The sequence below is a fragment of the Podarcis muralis genome, chromosome 4, assembly GCF_964188315.1.
Source record: "Podarcis muralis chromosome 4, rPodMur119.hap1.1, whole genome shotgun sequence".
Taxonomy (NCBI): Eukaryota; Metazoa; Chordata; class Lepidosauria; order Squamata; family Lacertidae; genus Podarcis; species Podarcis muralis.
Window position 1 is genome coordinate 43,637,937 of NC_135658.1, and position 22,204 is coordinate 43,660,140.

At 39.9% G+C, this 22,204-nt stretch overlaps 1 protein-coding gene across 3 annotated transcripts in view; it reads right to left on the minus strand.

Annotated features, from left to right (window-relative positions):
• The window catches only part of CADM2 (cell adhesion molecule 2), a 378,263-nt gene that overhangs the window by 101,723 nt on the left and 254,336 nt on the right, over positions 1 to 22,204 (minus strand). For all 3 annotated transcript variants that reach the window (XM_028726903.2, XM_028726901.2, XM_028726902.2), the window contains 2 exons: positions 14,227 to 14,379; positions 8,265 to 8,402 (listed from right to left, as the gene is read on the minus strand). In XM_028726903.2, the coding sequence (XP_028582736.1) occupies positions 8,265 to 8,402; positions 14,227 to 14,379 (291 nt within the window). The remainder of the gene's footprint in view (positions 1 to 8,264; positions 8,403 to 14,226; positions 14,380 to 22,204) is intronic.

Consider the following 22,204-nt stretch of genomic DNA (forward strand, 5'->3'; position numbering starts at 1 on the left):
ATTATAGCACATGTATCAGTCCCTGCGCTGCACTGTGCCAGTTTAGCACCGCGCCAGTTTAGCACCGCGCGTGAGCGGGCACCTCAGTTCAGGGGCGGCTCGTGGGCTGGTCAAACGACCTTCGCAGAACGCTTCTGGCCCATGGGCCTTAGGTTACTGAGCCCTGACTTAGAATAAGTTCCATATAAGGCCAAACCAGATGTGATGCTAAATTTATGAATTCAGTTAGCATGCACATTTTTAAAAATGTAAATGGCAGCAACAGGGGAGCCAGAGTAGCAATAGGATTGCAGGATATGGGTAGATAGAGTTTAACCCTTCCCCCTTTAATAAACCCTCTCCCATTTGCACCAATGGGCAGCCTATTCAGTATGTGAATAGCAGCTGGTGGGGGGGGGGGATTTTCACTGAGACAACAGCAGATGGCTGCTGCTTGATATCCTTTGTTCTTTTTTTGTTTTGTTTCTTAAGAAAAAGTGTGTTTTAAATTCATTCATGCAATTAATGTAGCATCATTCCCACAGGGCAATTCTCTGCGAATTTAGGAAGTAATATCACTATGCTTTTGGCTTCTTCTTTTTTTAAAAAAAAAAAAAAAAGACAAGAAAAAGAAAACACCTGTCATCATGTAAACCTTCCAGTTATTGAATTTCAACTAACTCAGCTTCTTAAAAGCAACTGAAAATGCCTATACATATTTTGGGGGACCAATAAAACATTAACTGTTATTCTGTACTACAGCTTCAGGCACACACTTCAGCACAAATGCTTAGTACTGGATATTAGAAACTTCTTTTAAGTGTGGGACTTGGAACTCTTCCTCATGTATTTCACTGAAATTAAGTCAGAAGTGCATGAGACGTACCCCCTAACTCAGGGGTAGGCAAACTAAGGCCCGGGGGGCCGGATCCGGCCCAATCACCTTCTAAATCCGGCCTGTGGACGGTCCGGGAATCAGCCTGTTTTTACATTAGTAGAATGTGCCCTTTTATTTAAAATGCATCTCTGGGTTATTTGTGGGGCCTGCCTGGTGTTTTTACATGAGTAGAATGTGTCCTTTTATTTAAAATGCATCTCTGGGTTATTTGTGGGGCATAGGAATTTGTTCATCCCCCCCTCCCCCCAAAAATATAGTCCGGCCCCCCACAAGGTCTGAGGGACAGTGGACCGGCCCTCTGCTGAAAAAGTTTGCTGACCCCTGCCCTAACCTCTCATAATCTCTCTCTCTCTCTCTCTCTCTCTCTCTCTCTCTCTCCTCTCTCTCTTCTCTCTCTCTCTCTCACACACACATGACCTATTTATGTGGTGCTGACACAACCCGTGCGCTTACACTAGGCAATATAATGAAAGAACATCCCTCTCTCTCTTTCCTCTCTTTTCCCCCATTGTATTTTTCTCCACTTATTTGTCTTTGTAACACAAGAAAATATTTAATAGAAACTAAATAAAAAAGTACAGTGGTACCTCTGGTTAAGTACTTAATTCATTCCAGAGGTCCGTTCTTAACCTGAAATTGTACTTAACCTGAAGCACCACTTCAGCTAATGGGGCCTCCTGCTGCTGCCGCACCGCTGGAGCCCAATTTCTGTTCTTATCCTGAAGCAAAGTTCTTAACCTGAAGCACTATTTCTGGGTTAGCAGAGTCTGTAACCTCAAGCGTATGTAACCTCAAGCGTATGTAACCCGAGGTACCACTGTACATGGGATGTGAAGATGTACAAACGTTTTACATTTGAAGATACGTTGGACAAGTTTTCATCAATTAATTACAATCTACAATATGCCTATACTGACCAAACAGAAGATCAAAGTGAAAAATGCTTTTAGTCATTATTATTTTTTACCTCTCTCTTGCCCAAACGTATATTTGGTTCTATGGCAAAACAATACAGATGGCAGGATGCTAATCTTTCCCTGCAGAGGCAGATACAGCAATGTCATTGGCATTAGCACACCAAAAGCCTGTAAAAATATATTATGTAGAACTCCTGAGTGACAAGCATATCATAAACCAAGAGGGAGCCCCACTGCAAAAGGCAGCTGCAATGCACTCCACTTATCAAACAATATGCTGGGAAATTGGCTGTGACCTATCTGTACTGTACATTGACAAGTGTTGTGAACCTATCTTCTGCAAGGTATCTGCATAGGTGGAAAATGTGTAGTATTCTGAGAGGAAAGTGATCCCTGGGAAGCAGAAGGAATGACTTATTGAGTTAATGTTCTGTAAGATGACAACACCCTGGGAACAGAGCTGTAGTCTACAATATCTTATAAATGACTAAATTAAATGTGAGCATTACTACAACACAGGTGGGAATGGCAAAGGAACAAAAAGCCATTTTCACATATTTAGCTCATTATAGCACATGTATCAGAGATGTAACTCCTGTGGCATAAGTCATATAACCTGTTAAAATGAATTAACAAGTACGGTCTGTGGTCAACAGCAGTGTGGGCTCAGTCTTTCCATTCTAAGCACCATTTACTAGCTTACTCCTTTCTTACAGCACATTATCTTTTTTTTCTGCTTATAAGAAACAATGCAAGGAAATGAAATGAAAAGGTGGAAATTTTAACATAAGGCCATGACAAAAAAGTAAATTATATTGCATTTTATGTTATCGTTTTATGATGTAAAGCAATCCCTACAGAATATCCATGAAAGAGGAAGTGACGGTGTTGTCTTCTAGAAGTTAAAGGGCAGAGCAGTTCAAACCATAGGAAGCCACTGTAAATTATGCTGGGATAAACTATGTTGGTGTAATTTACCCTTATTCCAAATTCTGTTCAGGAGCAGGGCTATGGTTGGCTAAGCTGGCCAGAGCCTGGCAGAGGGAAAACAAGCCTTTAAAACAGAATTTAGCTTACACAACCCTTTTTGCCAGCATAACTTTTACTGGGTTGCTAGCTGAAAGGGGTTTGGAATAAGGGCAAATTTTATTTATTAATCTCATCCTCCCTAGTCCCATCAATTCTATGAGGATAGAGGTTCTAAGGAAGAAGAGTTGATGAACAAACAAAAAATCCCCATGATGTGATCTATGTCTTTCCAACGTACAATCTGTAACATGTCCCATGGTATAAACTGTAAGATTGGCAAACTATTGATTCTGGATGGAGCTGTACACCTTCTGAAGGTGCAGGTGCTTGGAAGTACTCCTAGATACATCTTTGCCACTTGAGGCTCAAGTCTCCTCTGTGGTATCTTTTACCAGCTTTGTTTGGTTTACCAGGTACAGCTGTTGCTGGACAGGGATAGCCTGACCACCATACTCCGTGCATTGGTAACTTTGTAGCTGGATTACTGAAACATGCTCTGTGTGCCCTTGGGCCTGGTTTGTGCCAGGTGGTGCAGAATGCAGTGGACAGACTGCTGGTGTGGGTAGATTGCAATAGCATGTGACACCACAGTTAAAACACCAGCTTTGGCTGCCCATCTACTACTTAGCTAGATTCAAGCCCTTAAAATTTTAGGACTAATTGAGGGTTTGACTAAACACTTATATCCCAGCTCAATCACTGAGATAATCTACAGGCATGTCATCAGTTGTCCCTTGAATTGGCAAAGCTCACTTGATAGCAACACAGAATAGAACCTTTTGTGTCATTGACCCAGTCCTATGAAATGGTCTGCTAATAGAGACTCAGAAAACTTTTCTGCACCACCAGGCTGTCATCTGGCCCTTATTATATTACCATGCCATCCACTACTGGTCAATGAAAGTCTAATCTGAATTAATATCCAACATGTGATCCCAGTGGGCAATATTCAAAGTAAAAATGGAAGGGAAACCATTGTGAAAGTCAGGTGGATAGAAAACAATGCATACCAAGAGATGGCATATCCATCCCTACATTGAAAGAGAAATTTGTGATGGTCTCTAATGTGTAGGGGCTGGACATATTAGGAATGAGATGGCATTATTTAGCCATCTTTGCATGAAGAGACACTGGTGGCCACAAGAAAATAGTGCCATAGTGATATAGCTGGTTTCCTATGATTTGAGAATTGAGATTCTGCCCTCTTGTAGATCATTTTTACTACAGAAAGGCTCCAGTAGAAAGGTAAAATTTTGGTTGCGGAGCCAAATTCTCTCTGCCCTGATTGAGTGGACTAGAGCATGTGTAGACATCATTTAGCTCAATATCAACATTGTGGCACTTTCTGATGGCTGATACTTTGTGAGTGATAAACTATCCTGTCTGACCAGATTACAGGGATGTAATAGCAGAGAAGAAGGAAAGTTTTTACTTATCCAAATTATCTCATCAGTATCTAGAAATGTGAAACACAAGACTAAAGTAAACAAACATATCAGACTGTTAATTATATATCCATTTATCTGGAAGTAAGCCCTGTTGAACTAACTTGTATAGAACTGCACTGTCAGGGTTCCCAGCATGAAGTGACCAGCCATTTTAAAGAATTAGACAGTAGTAAAAATAGAATTGAGTGTCCTGTCTAAGTTATATTAATGAGCTAGCAGCTAGATGTTTTCAAATGAGCCTACATTTGTATCAAGGCAGTGGGAGGTCCAAGAGAAAGAGTTCATTGAAGATTGCTATTCTTCCTTCTAAAGTGATTGTTTTCTTGTGTCTGCAAGACTCCCCTGAATTTTTTTGCAGCTAAGTAGACATTGATAGAGTAGTATTTTCTGAATTGTTCTCATGTTTGTTAGCGTGCTAATTCAGAGCCCAGCATGATTGTTGCTCATTTGGAAAAAGCTCAACTGAGTATTGTTTCTGCTATAAGAGGGAGCAAGTAGCTTTGAGCTTTGCTTTCTTGCCTTAAAAATGAGCTCTCTTACCACTGCGCTAGGCCAGGGTATTTCTTACCATACTTTCTAATTCAAAATGCTGGCCAGGTTTCTGGACGTCATATTTAGTTGCTTGTTCAAAGTACTAACTGACTTACTACTCCCACGGTGCCAGGCTATTGCAAATCCTTCCACATCTTTGCAACAGGCTTAAGCATGCAATACCTGAAACAGTAAAGGCATAACTCACCCCCCTTCCCTCTGATCTATTATTATATTCAGAACACTTATCTGCAGCTGGGAATATATGATTTTTTTCACCCAACAGCTAGAATTAGGGAAATTGCTTGCATCTCCACCCTTGTATGAACTATGGTGTGAAAGCTAATGTTCAGTTCGACCTGGTTTATTAACTAAGAATGGCAAGAATTGCTTGGAACGTCCCCCAGCTATGATGCAGGATAATGCGCATTTTCTGTATGCATATTATGGCCATGGGAATTCAGATACATTTTAATTCTGACAAAATTAATATTTCTCTATCCATTACTTTCTTCTGATTTTGATTTAGAAATATTGCATGGCACGAAATGTTACAGAGGTGGGGAGAATGAGGAAATTTTCTTGAGCAGTAGCCATAGTCTTTCCCCCCTCTTTCTAAATATGCTAGTATTTGTTGTATTATACATTACTCAGTGTTGGTGGATATTAAATAAAGATTAATGGTTTAGCTGATTACTTCTGCAATGTTGCTTGGAGAAGCTTCGTGGACAACTAATGCCATACAGTTTTGACACTCACAGATTCTAATGGAATATTTTAAGGAAAGAGCTAGATTGAGACATTATTGCAAAAGAGGTGTTAAAAATTATAGCAGCAATGTAACATGATCACTTGTGTTTCTGGAATTGACACAAAGAGAAAGAAATTGCAAAGCAGAGAGAAAATCAAGATTGCATTTAAAACACTTTATATGGTTGTTGTTTCTCAGAAGAAATGTTAACAGTGTAACCATTTTAAACGGTAGTTTGTAAAAATGTTGAGTATTCAACATATTTTGTCTTGCAACATGTGCCTCAATCACTCATTCATATCCTTCAATAGGTTAATATATTGGGAATGTAATGTATATAATAAGATCTGTCCATGGTGCCTGTTAAAATATCAGCACTCTTCTAACAGGCAATGCATTATTATACATATATATTATTATATACCCAATTATCTTATCCTGATATTGTAGTTTTGAACTCTCATTCAGGAATGCTAACAATTTGATAAGCTCTCAAGGCAGATACATCAACAAGAGAGCCATGATAAATCTCATCCAACCTTTCTTCTGAAGCCTTTGTATACTCGTGGCTTCTGCTTTCCATGTTAGTTTTCCAGGTGTTTGTTTTAACAAATAAGCACAAAAAGTACAGCAGTGAGGTCTGCTTTCTGAAAATGCTAACTGTGAAATGGCCTTTATGTGCGAGAAGACACACAATAAGCTTTGTGTGGGAAATGGGCCTTTCTGTGATGATGTCCAGACTACGGAACTCCCTTATTCCAGAGGTTGATTTGACCTTGACCTTCATTTAATGAAGACATTTTTACTGTTAGGAGATTTCTTTGTTTTTGGTTTACCATACTGAGGTGTTTTAATGCTATTCTAATGAACTGATCAAGAAGTTTTTGTCTGCTAAATTTGCCGCTGCATGAATGCTGTTTTGCTTTCCTATTTTATTGCTTTTATGACTTTCTTTTGTAGTTTTTTTTTAAATGAAGAATCCTCACAGACACCGACTCACTTACTAAGTGCCCAGACAGCAGACAATGTGATCCAGTGTGCACTGGGAACAGAAAACAACCAGAGAATAGGCAAGAGGTGGCAGAAGGGATTGCTTTGTGATTTTTCAGTGTGTATAAAGTAGCAGCAATTTTCCTTATCATCTCCCATGCCCATTTTTCTTTCTTTTGTTTATTCTGTCTCCTCTTTCTCCCTTTTTTCCCTCCTTCCCTTTCCTGTTTACTTCACGTCTTTCCCCTTTCCTACCTTTATTTTTTTCTCTGGCCCCTAGGTAGCTAGAGTGAGGTTACAGAGTAGGAAGGGATGTATGTGTATGTAAAAGAGGTGTGGATGGGATTTGAACTCTTAGCCTCACCATTTTGCTCTCTGTGAAAGGGTTTTTGTGAATTGCTTTGATAACATGCATGGATTCTGCTTCTTGGGTTAATGGACTCCGAGCGTCACTATTCTGCTTTTGGTGAAATTGACTTTTAAAGCTTGCTTTACAGTGGTGCCCCGCAAGACAAATGCCTTGCAAGACAAAAAACTCGCTAGACAAAAGGGTTTTCCGTTTTTTGAGTCGTTCCGCAAGACGAATTTCCCTATGGGCTTGCTTCGCAAGACGAAACGTCTTGCGAGTTCTTGCGAGTTTGTTTCCTTTTTCTTAAAGCCGCTAAGCCGCTAAGCCGTTAATAGCTGCTAAGCCGCTAAACCGCTAAGCCATTAATAGCCGCTAAGCCGCTAATAGCCGTGCTTCGCAAGACGAAAAAACCGCAAGACGAAGAGACTCGCGGAACGGATTAATTTCGTCTTGCGAGGCACCACTGTAGTGGCAGAGTTAATGACTAGTCATTTCTATGCCTGGTGCAGGTTCCAAAATATTGTGGCTTCTCCGTACTTGAGAAAACTACTGAATATCTGCTCAGTAATTCTATTGCATTCTGTAAGTATGTTTTGTACCTTTACAAGGCAGGAGCATGGGAACAAAAAAAGGGAGCTGGTTCCCCCTACCGTTTGGCAGTTGCCCTATCCTGCACTCCACTAACCCCAATGGGCACCAGCTAATTCTAATGGGAAGATATGTGATTTAATCTGCCAGGAAGAAATGAAAAGGGATGTAGTGATTGCTCCACCCAGCCAGAGTAAAGAAGCAGCTACATAGGCCAAGGACATAAAACTGTGGTGGTGGAAAAACAGAGACATATATGGAGTGAAGGAGTGACCCGACACATTTCTATCCAACCTGTGTACTTGGTATTTGTGAATGTTGGCTATCAGGTACATGCATTATTTTCATCACTGTGTGGAATTACTGTGGGAGAATTGTGCTGCAACCCCTAGGCAGGTGTGGGAAAGAAGACACTGATACATAGAGCCTTGGCTCTTTTCACCAACAAAGGAATCAGAAGGTGGTTAACTCATCTTCATCAGAGAGTTTTCAGCAAAAGCTAGATGGTCACCCATCAGGGGTAGTGCAGTAGTAGGTTTCTTCCTCTGCAGGAATGAACTAGATGAACTTTGAGATGCCTTCTGTCTTAATGATTTTATGAACCGGGTTACCCACTCATAGCAGCATGAGAAATACTTAGCATTTGCTTAGAAAATTCATTTGATTACTCTTTGATTATCTACCAGGAATGGAACAGTAACAGTTTTGCAAATCAAATCCACTTCTTTGCATGTTTAATTAACAATTGTTTCTTATAAATGAAATATGCAATTCTGAACAATACCTTTCACCTCTTTGTCATTCTTGAACCATCTGATATCTGCAGCTGGCTTGCTACCAGACGTTTTGCATGTAAGCTCCATCCTGTCACCTTCCATAACCGGTGAAATAAATCCACTAATTTGAGGAACCTCTGGAACACCTAGCAAAAAGCATAAAGATGATTTATAATGTTGATACCATACGAGTTGTTTTAAATGCTTTTAACAGTGCAGAGAGGTAAAATGGCATTACTGATTAGTACAATTTCTACCGGTACAGACATTTATTTCAGCAATATCACGTTTAGTGACACTAATCTATAATCTATCATTTTTAAAATCCAAGGCACTACATATCCAACATAAGAGTTGCATAAATTTCTCCCCAAATAAACAAGCATTCTGAATCTTTGAACAATTTTCCAGACTTCCTTTTTCAGTTTCAAAACAAGCATATCATGTTGAGAAGTAAAAGCCAAGAACCCCAGAGTCGTCCACGACTAGCCCTAACGGTCAGGGGTCCCTTTACCCTTTATCTATAGTATGAACTAAGCTAATATCGGAAAGCTTTACAGTATGATTTGAGCTAGCAATACAGAAAGAAAAGAGGCCATACAAAAGTTATACTTATTCCAGTCTAATTAGTTAATAAGAAGTTAAAATTCACTGATATCCTTTCTGTAAATCATAGTGTGGTTTTGATCAAACCATACGATCATAATTTATATCCTGTATAAATTATGATTTCATGGACTACACAGAAACAGTGAATTTCCATGCAGACCGTGAAATTGGACTCAGTGTGCAGCTGGAGCTCAGAGACTTTTGTGCACTGTGGAAAGACAGCCAAGCAATTGAAGCAAATCTGGATCCACCAACAGGTTCAGAAGCCTGTGTATCTGTAAGGTGATGAGGTGTGGGCCTCAGGGCAGGCAAGAGCATGTCAAGCTGAGCCCAGCACTTTCCATTTTCATTGCTTTGTCAGCAACTAGAGCCTTTCTATTAACTATTTGCCAGTGTGGCTTGTCTCTGCATTCTATGTTATTGTCCTAACTCCACATTTCTTGCTTTTTCGCCTCTATCCTCACTCCACTAGAAATTATTACAAATAATTCCTATGTTCTCCCCCAAAGCACAATAATTTTATTAGGGGGTACTGAGATGGGGAAGAGGAGAAAACAGGGATAGAACATGAAGAAGCAGACATAGCAGTAGATGGTTTACCATTGATCAATAGTAACTATGTATTTTAGAAGGCTGGTTTGTTTATTTGCTATGCATTTGGGTGCCTCTTAATATATTGTCACCAAATTTTGCATGATGGTTCCTGAAATCAAGGAACAGGGATTTTTCTATGGTTAGCTGTGGTTGAATGTCATTTTGAATCAAGATGGTGGACTGAATCTGTGGGAGCCATACTCATTTTAATGACTGATTTCAAAATTGAACTGATTGCTTGTCTTTCTTAGAAGTCCCAAGCAATGCTGGGCAAGAGGCTGCTAGCGACTTATAATCAGGGATAGACCAATCTATTTCTGGTCTGTCTAACTCTTGTAGATGTTTCATCTCCCTTCTCCATTAATATGCATTTTTAGAAAAATCCACACAAAAATAGACAGCTATATTCTGATTTGCAGTTTAGTTCTAGAGATGTGGATCAAGTCAGCTTGTACGAGAATTGTCAGAAACCGAATTCCTCCAGCATCCCTGTTCATAATGTGGTGCCATCAGTTGTGATAGAAATGAAAGATGGAAGGGAGCCTTGAGTGAAGCAAAAATGGAAAGATGGTCCCAGAGATTTTGAAGTAAGGAGACAATGAAGTAATACAGATAAGTAACAAAGAAAATAATAGAGTAGAAGGAAATGGCAAGGTGGAGAGATTTAGAGTGCACAAGACAGTCCTGATCTATACTTTTCTTCCAGAGGTGCTAAATAATTCTTAGTTATCTTCTCCAAATAAGTGGATATTTTGATACACTCCCCACAAAAGGTGGTTATTTCTACATTCTGGAACAGTAGCATCTTAGGTGCAGATAAATTTTCATAGATATCCAATTGTTAGTATTGCTCATCTATCTCTACTGAAAGGAACAACCAGTTATTTTCCTGTTGGAGAATTCCTCATACATCCCCCAAACTGTCTCAGCTAGATATTCTGTTAGACCACTGATCATCAGTTATTTGTTCAAACCCCAGACAAGTCTTACTATTGTGAATTATGCTTTTCAGCTCCCCAGGTAAGCATTCTGAACCATACCATGCTATTGCACACCAGTTCCTTATTCCAAGTACAGAGCAGACTAGGTATTATGCAGTGTATGGAAATTAATGCTGGACTCTTAAATTCAATGGTTCTTCAACTAAAGGAGAGATTCTGCTAGTCGTTGTGCTGAGTTATTTCCTTCTAGCAGATCCTACCACAGTGTTGCAAGCCCATTGTTTGTTAAAAATAGCTAAGGCAGAAGATGAATGATGACAGATCAATGGCATCAGGAGACAGACAGGGACGTAAAGGCGTTTACGTGGTAAACATAGAAGAGTAGAAAAAGCATGTGACATGATAAGCAAAAATAGGTTACAGCAAAAAGGAGGACAGTCTTGGTAAGAAATAGAAAAACAAAAACAAGATGCACCAATAATGACAGGGGAGACCAGAGAGCAGCAGAGGGTAAGGTAAGGTAAGTTATAAGGCACAAGAAGTCACACAGTGCACGCTGGGCAGAGAGGCCAGACCTTGGTGCCAAATAACACCTTCACTATCACTTAGCCCTCTGTGTCTAAAATTAACCCAGACTGCAGATGCCTCTTTCAGAAGCAACACACAGTCCAGTGCAGCCTTACACAACAGAAAAAAAATACAAGCATGAAACACATCCCACCAAATGTCCACGTAAATGGAAGGGGAAATTTAAAAACAAATGTAAAGATGCTGAGGTTATACAGTGGTACCTCGGGTTACATACACTTCAGGTTACATACGCTTCAGGTTACAGACTCCGCCAACCAGAAATAGTGCTTCAGGTTAAGAACTTTGCTTCAGGATGAGAACAGAAATTGTGCTCCAGCGTTGCGGCAGCAGCAGGAGGCCCCATTAGCTAAAGTGGTGCTTCAGGTTGAGAACCGTTTCAGGTTAAGAACGGACCTCCAGAACGAATTAAGTACTTAACCCGAGGTACCACTGCAATCCTAAGAATGCTTACTAGGAAGTTGGCCTCACTGAACAGAATGGGAATTATTTCTGTGCAAATATATCAATAGTATTGCTTCACAAATTAGCTAAGAAGGGTTAGGATGAGGAATACATCCTTCCATCGCCTTTTTTATCCATTCTTATCACACACAGTGATAAGGGCAACACTATTTTAAGAATGATGTTTATGTAATTCATTGACTATCACTGGACAGAAGTCATATATAATTTACAATGCACCTCACTTTATCGTTCAGCTTTTTTAAAACAACAACAGCAACAAAACTTCTATCTAAATTCATAGGTAGCTGATTATGCTTGAGCAGTAGTCAACACATGAAAGAAACAGCAGAGTTTTTTCAATGCATTAATTCTCCCCAAGATGTGTGATATGTTATCCTTAATAATACCCCTAACATTAAAATCTAATAATTCAAAAGACTGAAAAGGGAACTGATATATACAGAAATTTCCTATCATTATAAAGATGGCACGAACGAATTACAGGAAAAGAGATTTTTTTAAACTGATTTGATAATTGCCCTTACATTACGAAAAAAGGGAGAGAAAAACTACAGCTTGACAAATGCCTTTTTAACATTGCTTTCCCTAGAACCAAAAAGATAGTGGGGGTATATTACACACTGAGTTTAAACGGCCACCTGTTTATTATTATTATTATTATCTTAAGATATGCTTCTTTAGATTGAAAACTGACCTGCGTTTGTCTTTATCCTGGAATACTCTGTTCTGAGTTGGTTCCCCCTCCCCTTTAACGTCAAACAGGTAAAATAGTCTCAGTGGAACTAGCAGAGGCACATATTTCATATCCTAGGCACAAAAGCAATTCCCTGGCTGGATTAAGTTTAATATTACTGGCACACAGAACATTTTACATCAGCCTTATTAAATTCAACTCTCACCTTACTATATACAAAGAGTCAAAAGCAGAGAAAAAACTGAAAAAGGGACGAGTAAGAAAAGGTAAGGAGAACATGTCAAACTCAGGGGGCAACTCCTAGATCCAGAGACCCCCATGCACAACAGCAGCCTATATATAAATTGCTATATGCAAAGTTCTCTCCTTGTCCCTGAGCAGATGGTCAGCACTGGCAACTCTGACAGTGCTAGTATATTGTAGGTGGGGAGGTACCTGCAATTATCATCCTCATTCTCCATAGATGCCATCAGTCCAATGGTATACATGCAGTGCAGGATTAACACACACACAGCTTGCTTTCAAGCACATAGTGTTGCATCCATAAGGCAGTTCATTGACAGACATCTTATATCATAGGCAGAATAGCCTTGCTGGATTAGCGTGCCAATTTTTTTATAACATATTAGTAGCATATAGAGAGGTGTGTGTGTGTGGACACAAACATTCATAGATTCTTATGAATCTTGATGCCTCAACTATTTTCTGGGTCACTTCCCAAGTCTTTTGCTTTATAGCTTTTCTTTAAGTGTTAAAAACGGTGGAATATTTAGAAGTTAAAGAAGCTGGCCATCCCTGTGGAAATGTGCACTTCCGTTAAAGTTGAAAGGGAGCAAGGAATAAAATAGATGGTCTTAGTGCCTTTTCATTAGACACGTTGACTTCTTCCCCTGTCCACTATATAGTCTTGTAGTGAGAAAAGGAGCACATATAACAAATAAATAAACAAACTCCTTGGTCCTTGGACTGTACAGTGTACTGTGGTTTCTGTATCAACCCAGGTTACAAGATACTGCAACAAAACTGCAGTTCTACAGATTCTGAAAGGCAGTGAAAGATGAATGCATGAGTCACTTGCATTTCTTTTCATGTTTCTGAGCAATGTGCATTAACTTAGGACACACCCTTATACCACGTCAGACTATTTGTCCATTTAGCCTAACATGGTATAGTCTTGACTTTCAGCAATTATTGAGAATCTTTCATTTCATCATCTAATCATGCTGTATCTTCATATCACCTGATCCTTTTAACTAAAGGCATTAGGGACTGAAGTTAGAATCTTTGCATGCAGAGCTTGTGTTCTGCTGTTAGGCTATGGTCCCTACCTATCTTTCAAATGAAAAGATAAATGGGTTTCTAATGCTATTCCATTTGTTATCCAACAATGTTAGTCCAGATGTTTTGGAGTACAGCTTCCACCAGCCCCAGCAAGCATGGCCAATTATGAGGAATGATGGGGGTTTAAGTCTACAGCATCAGGAGGAGCCCACATTGGCTACACCAGTTTAAGAGATTCACTAATTTGTCATTTGCCCAGAAGCATACAGTAGTCAAAATATAAATTTCACTACAGATAATCTCAGTATAAAGCAATAATAGCCACTGTGTCTACTCAATATAGACTGGTTCAGATGTAACACTAAAATATAGTTTAGCATTATGAGAATGAGCCTAGCCTATCTCCAAGCTAGTGTACTTCATTTTTCCACCTAGTGCAGCTACAAAGAAGAGTTTAGGAGCTACCTCACCTGAAGTTGGACAAAGTAAGTATGATTAGTAGAAGTTAACTCAAGGCATAGTTTATCAAGTTGGCTTGTTCTCACTAAATTTAGTTAAAATAAACCACAGTTTTTGATTCAGATGACTTGCTGTGGTTAGCTTCCAAACTCCTCCTTACAACCATGTCTGAAAGTGGGTAAATGTGTGCTTGAGGGGAGACCAGGCTCATTTTTGTAGCAATATACCATGGTTCAGCACAACATATTCTGCAGAATCCTCTAAAGTTCATAAGAAGCTATATAAGTTATCTTGTCAACAGTTTTCTCTTTGGTATTCTCAACCTGTTATGCTTACCCAAAACGGTGAGGAAAGCCTTGGAAGTCTTGACAGGCATAGTAAATAAAGAACAGGTGTATTGCCCTTCATCTGACAGTGACACATCAGTGACTCTGATGGTTAGTTCATGCCACGAAGCTCGAAGCAGCTCAATCCTATTGTCCCTCAAAGCTGTAAAGCAAAAATAAAACATATATTCAACATATTTCATAAATGAACATTGTAATACCATCTTCAATGTAGCAGGTTTAATGTGAAGTTGTAGAAGTATGTTAGGTATAGAGTTTTTTAAAAAGTAATTTCACACCATTTATATCACAGAGTTTTACAAAGGCTCAGTTTGGCAAATATCAGACAAGGCAAATGAAATATTGCTTTAAAATCAAAATACAAAACAAGAAGAAATCAAAAGCTAGAATTTTGCAAAATAGTCTTCTTGTAGGTAACCTGAATGGATTATTACCACAGAACAAATCACCACATGCTTTGCATTGAGTGATACACAACAGCAACGGCTGGTGTTCATCTCACTTGCATTGTCTAGAATTTTTATGTGTCTGGGAGAGTTTGTTTTCCCAAATCAGTTCAGTTTAAAAACACACAACCCAAACCTATAGTTTAGCTAGTTTTGCACTCTGGGTCCACTATATTCAATTGTTTTCCCCTGAAAGCAGATCATGGGACTGTATGCTTGGCTCAAGCATTGGTACAAGATAACATCATATATCTTGAAACAACAACAACATTGCTTTTCCTTATTTATTAGTGTGTGTATAAATATATATGTGTGTGTCACTTGCCAACTCACTTGTTAATAATCCAGAATGGTTAACTAAAAGAAACAAATTGCTAGAGAATAGTTTTTTGAGCCCTTGAGACCACTCTTTAGTGTTTTTAGGCCTCAGGAATTGGGGGGTGGTGGTGATGGTAGGGATACACTTTTCTAGGATCCAGAGGTCATAAGGCATCCCCGCCACATTTATAGGCTCATTACCATAAGAAAAAAAATCAGCCTAAATTATAAACCCATGCTTGAAGATTATTAAAATATATTTCCTCATGTCTATGAGTACTAGACATTATATGCCATTAGGAACATAGTTATAGATTGGATTGCACATTTCTTTGAATTTTCTGAACCACATTCAAGGAGAAGATAAGTAGGAGCAGGAAGATAGGACAAGCAGAGATAGCTGAATGTGCACTGAGGTACATGGTTATTCCCACTGACATATTGAATAGATGGAGGATGGTTCTTCTTGAAAGTATATACTGAGTTGCTTTTATTGTATATTGTGTTTTAAATTGTTGTGACCCAGCCTTGTGACTCAGGTATGATGAGGGGCAGGATATAAATATTAAAGAAACACACACACACACACTTACCGGTAAATAATAAATACTTGCATAGACTTACCCCCTACTCTTTAACCCAAATCTCACTCTAATCCTACTAGCCCCCCACCCACCACACCCTAGGTCAGCGCAACCCCACTGGTTCTTTAAACAACACGAAGAGAGAGACACAAGACAACCCGAACGGGTTGGCATGGAATCACCCCACATAATAGATAAACAAAATGGCTAACCTAAAAGCAATTACATTAAACGTGAGGGGGCTGGGAAACCCCATCAAAAGAAAACGCATCACCTCATACATAAACACCATGAAACCACACATCACCTTCCTACAAGAAATACACAATCCACCCAAAGGCAGCAAACTCCTGAGCGACCCCCGCTTTAGTCAACAGTGGGTCGCACAAGGCTCAGGGAAAGCCCGTGGTGTAGCCATAATACTCAGTAGGGACCTGAACTTCACTGCCACAACAGTCCTCAAGGACAAAAAAGGCAGATTCATTTTCGCTAAAGGGACACTAGATGGCAAAATCAAACTGACAATCGGCTCCATATATGCCCCAAACACGAAACAACTAGAATTCTTCCAGAAAACACTAAACAAATTCCTCTCCTTCTCTGAAGGGGAAGCAATCCTAGGAGGGGACCTCAATCTAAATATGAAAGGTATATCCCTGAAAGATATCCACCCCACAACCCCATGGGCAACCTTCCTCCGAAGGAAACCCCCAACAACCAGGAACTCTTACAAGTTACTAAAAATGCTAAAAAACAGGGGTCTCTATGACATTTGGGGTGAGCAAAACCCGGGAGACATCAGCCATACATTCCAATCGGGACGCCATGATACAGTGTCCAGACTGGACAGCATTCTACTCACACAGGGTCTGATTCCCTCAGTAGAATCAACAAACATAGGTAACATTAAAATCACAGATCACGCCCCAGTAGAAGTCACTGTTAAAATAGGAGAAGGAACACAAACCACCCCATCCTGGTCCTTCAGTCCCATCCTAACTACAAACAAACAAATTAGAGAGAGTCTCACAAAAACCCTCCAAAACTACTTCAAAGAAAACGATGTAAACAATACAACAACCCCCCTCCTATGGGACGCAATGAAAGCGGTCACCAGAGGAGCTTGCATAAAAGAGAAAACATTCCTTAAAAAACAAACCTCCTCAAAAATTAGCAAAATAGAACAAGACATCACAGCCCTCTCATCACGCTACAAACAAACAGGATCTAAAAAACTCCTCAAACTTATAGAACAGAAAAGGAGAGAACTAGACTCCTTAGAAATCAACAAAACAATGATCAACATTCTATACTCTAAACAACGTTTCTATGAATATGGAGGGAAAAACTCCAGATTACTAGCAAATAGATGTAGGAAAAAAGCACTCAAAACAAGAATACACTGCATCACCAAAAAAGACGGCAACATAACATTCTCCCCCAAAGAAATAATTTCAGAATTTGCAGAATTTTACTCCAACCTATACACCTCCCATAACCCACCAGAGAGGGAAATCAAAAAATTTCTAGCAGGACTGACCATGCCTACCCTAACTGATGAGGAACAGGAATTCATGGATAGCCCTATCACCCCAGAGGAAATAGATGCGGTCCTCAAAAACTTGAAACCACACAAAGCCCCAGGCCCAGACGGCTTCACAGCAGAATTCTATAAGAAATTCAAAGAACCCTTGATGCCCTACATGACCCGCCTATTCAACGACATCATAAAAGGAGGCCCCATCCCCAAAACCTGGACCCACTCCAAAATAGTCTCCATCCCAAAACCACTAAAAGACAGCCTCAAAGTAGAATCATACCGCCCAATCTCATTAATAAACCAAGACTACAAGATATTCACATCAATCTTGGCCAACCGCCTAAAAATCTTCCTACACAAGTTAATAGCCCCAGACCAGACTGGCTTTGTCCCTGGCCGCAATATAACAGACCCCATCAGGAAACTACTGAACCTGATCGAACACAGCAAGGCAACCAAACTCCCATTGACAATTATGTCCCTAGACATACTCAAAGCCTTTGATTGCTTGGAGTGGAAATACATATTAGCAGTACTAACTAACATGAAATTTGGCCCCAACTTCCTACAAATCCTCAAACAAATATACTCCCAAGCCTCAGCAAAATGCAGAACTAACAATATGGATTCTAACACTATAGCTATCCAAAGAGGCACGAAACAAGGATGCCCACTGTCTCCCTTCTTATTTATCCTGGCTCTGGAACCCCTAGCAATCCGCATCCGAGCAGCCACAGACATCAAGGGAGTGGAAATAAAAGGCAGGACCTATAAATTAGGGCTCTTTGCAGATGACCTAATGGTCACAACACCAGACCCCATAAGCACAGCAACCTCCCTAATCAGAGAACTCAACGCATTTGCAATGGTGTCGGGCCTACAGGTAAATTTCACAAAGTCAGAAGCTATGTGCTTCAACACCCCTCCTCACACCCAAAAAGAACTCACGAAGGTCACCAAAATAAAACTTTGCCACACCAAGTTCAGATACCTAGGGGTACAAATAACCAGAAACCTCAATAAATTATACCTCCACAACTACAAGCCCCTGTGGCGACAAATTAACAAAGACCTAAAGAGATGGAATAACATGAACCTCACTCTCTCAGACAAAATAGCCATGATCAAAATGATCACACTCCCAAAACTAACCTACCTATTCCAAACCCTCCCAATCTGGATCCCCTCAACCCAACTTCACAGTTGGCAGAGAAAACTACACTCTTTCATCTTCTCACATAAAAAACCAAGAATAAGCCCCAAATACCTGCACCTCCCCACCTCAGAAGGAGGATGGGGAATCCCCAACATAGAAGCATATTACAACGCCAACCAAATACGCCATATAATCCCATATATACTAGAAGATGAGACAAAACAATATGTACACCTAGAGAAGGACACAATTGAAAACACCTGCACCACAACATACCCACTCCTCCCAAACAAACTAAAGAAAATTCCCACAACACTTAACAGGTACACACAGACCATGCTCAAAGCATGGAAAACACAAATAGGCAAACTATCCCCAACCCCATCCCCACTAATCCCCCTGGCATACCACCCATTATTCCACCATGCAGCACAAAACCTCAAGATAAAAACCTGGCGAACCAAAGGCTTGTATCGCCTAATAGACTTTTATAAAAATAACAAACCCTTGTCAACACAAGAAATACAAGACAAACTAGAAGACACCCAAATGCCCTGGTTAACACAACACCAACTACATGCCCTCTTAAACAACCCAACAGTAAAATCAGCAGCAACTAGGCCCCTGACAACCTTCGAAAACCTCCTCCTAACAACAAAGGGAAACGGTAAAGGGATGGTATCCGCAATATACAAAATACTACTCCAAAATCTCGCAAATCCCCTAGACGCAATCAAAAATCAATGGGAGAATGACATAGGCTATGAGATAAACCCCACTCAATGGACCAGAATGTGGTCTAAACCCCCCTTTAAATCCATATCAACGAAAAGAAAAGAACTCACACTGAAACTCACCTACAGGTGGTACCTAACACCAAGGAAACTAGCGCTAATACACCCAGGAACCTCACCAAAATGCTGGAGAGGGTGCACCTCCACAGGCACATACTTCCACATGTGGTGGGAGTGTCCCAAAATCCAACTATTCTGGACAACAGCCATACAAGAAATTTGTAAAATAACTAAGCAAGTAATAGACACCACCCCAGAATTGGCCCTACTAAACATCTTCTAAGACAACAATGCCCATTTACACCACAAAGAACTCATAACCCACCTGCTCTCAGCAGCCAGAAACACCATAACCAGACACTGGAGAGACCTGTCAGGAGTAAGCATGGACCAATGGTATCAAATAGTATGGGAAACAGCCCTACTAGAAAAATTAACTAATAAACTGAAACTGACACGGGGACAAACAGAAGAAGATGCCTTCACCCCGGTATGGCTCCCCTTTATCACACACACAGCCCAACAGGACAATGACAATAATCCACCAACAGCATACAAATCAATATGGCTAACCTGATCCAAAACACCCACCCACCTCACTCACACACGAAAACAAAGATCACCACAGCCAATCACAAGCAAACAATCACACCCTAGGCCAACCCCAACCTCTCTCACCACCAAAGGAACACAAGTGAACAACACAAGCACGCTGACACCAAACTCTACATACATTAAACATAATAGAAACACCGCCACCCAATCCCACCCTTATCCATCTTCCCTCTCTCCACCCCCCTTTCTCTTTTCTCTCCTTTTTTTATTTTTATTTTCTTCTCCCCCTAATGCCTCAACAAATGAAACGGATTTGTAAAAATGTTACATGGGGAAAAATATATATGAGGCACTACACTTCTGTAAAACAAGAAAATCCTTAATAAAATATTAAAAAAATAAATAAAAAAATAAATACTTGCATAGGTTTCTTTGAGTCAGCAATCTCACCAATGCATGGATATTGAGGGTAGTACCATGTCCTTGGGAGTATGGGGTAGGGAATAGTGTGCTTCCCCCTTTCACACAAGTAATATGTGAAGGGGGGTGGGTACAGTCAGGGAGCAAAATGTGAGCTGACTGGTAGATTGTATGTGCAAATCTTCAGGGAATTTGCTTGCTGCCTGGTAGGAGTGTCTGCTGTTTACATCCACGCATGATCTACTTGTATATTTGAAAATAAAGCAAATGCTACAACCATGTTTTCAGTCTTCAGGGCTCTCATTGAAATGAACTGAAGTTTAATGAGCTCTACCCTTGGATGTTTTCTTCACTTAGGGAAGTGGGGAGTGTACAACTGTATCTGTGTTGTCTATACATGAAGTGTAAACCATCTTATGTGAATCAATAATATCAAGCAGCTCCTGGTCAACCTCTAGTGGTAGGAGTTTCACATTTTCATACTTTCAACACACCTGTATAAATGGTGGTGCTTCTGAGATTTCCCTACACCTGTCGACTGTAGTGCCACAAAACCTGCTAGAAATGCAGTCCCACCCTCAGAATGCAGTTGTTGGCCATCTACCACTGTCAAAGAGGGACTGCTGCCGCATGTGTTCTCCCAGGGTAGCAGGGCATTGCCCACCTCACAGTAAGTTCTGCCTTGCATATAAACCACTGGGAACCTGATGCACACATTACTCCTCCTACACACTAAATATTGTTTTAATAAGATGCATAAATCACTTCCTCAAGAATTCCCCAGGCAAATGCAGATTACTGGAAGAAGACAAGTCATCAGAAAAATGAGATGGGACAGGGAAGAGGTATTTTTTATAGAGAATCTCTTAAAAATATCGAAATGATACATTTCTGTTTTGGTAAGGAAAGAAATTAAGAGAAAATAAGAGAAAATATTAAATGAATATTTGGAAGTACTAGAGTTGCAGAACTGCACAAAATGTTAATAAATTCTCCACTCTGGAGATGTTGTAAGTAGTATTTCCCCAGCTATATACAAAGCCTTGCAATCTTTCCTTCCATTCTATTGGGGAGGGGAGGCAACTGAATCAATCTCTCAGACAGTTCTACTAATAAAATTGCAGCCAAGATACATAGCATGAGAGAGCATATAGAAAATAAATTATTTTAGTGCTCTCAACACATTTTGGATTCACACAGTTCAATTTATTCATGTGATCAATCTTGATCATTTCCACTTCTGTGCTGAGATAGACAATTTCATGAATGAATCGGGTAATCAAAAACATAAGCACCCACCCCCCTAATATGAAACAGTGCTAAATAGAGCAATATAGAAAGGGAATTGTTGTTGATTAGCCCCGAAGGAATAAGTTTAGCAGCTGTAGAAGCCACATAAAAAAGTGACTGCAACAATGACCATGCAGCTGAAAAGCTTTTACTACCTCAGGCTGTTAGCATTTCTCTGTTATCAACAATGAAAAGAAGCAAGCTAATATGAATGGACATAATATATAATGAGATTCTTAAAAGTGAGGTCTGCTACAAAAAACAACAATTTCTGACATTCTAGTTTATTATTTGCTGTTATTATAGTAGTTGTGCCTCCTAATTGGGTTGCCCAGATATCATAAAACAAAAATAAATGTTAATTTTGCAGTTACTTAAGTCTCTTTCCCTTCATTTTACTTAAGCTTGTTGCTAGCTGGTTGCAGGGTTACACCCATCATTTCTATCCAATGAAAAAAGCTGCATCATCTTGGTTTCCCTCCTCTGCAGACATTCCAGGTTGTCAACATCCTTCTTAAACTGTGGAGCCCAGAACTGGACACAGTATTCCATGTATGGTCTGACTGAGGCAGCATAGAGTAGTACTAGAAAAGGCTGTGGTGTGTGCTTGCATGTGTGTGAGTGTGTAGTGCCCATGACAGTTTCTGCAGTTTGCAAATGTGCCCTTGGGCCCAAAAAGTTAGCTGACCTTTGCTCAAAATGAATCTCCAGAAATTTCCATGCTAGTTACCTATGCTGAAAAAGACTGTAGCTGCTGCTTCTAAAATGTTTTCCACAAAGACTGTAGCTATATTAATAAATGTATTTATGGCCACTAATAGAAAGAAGACAAATAGTTCCTGGCGAATATTTCCAGTTTATTGG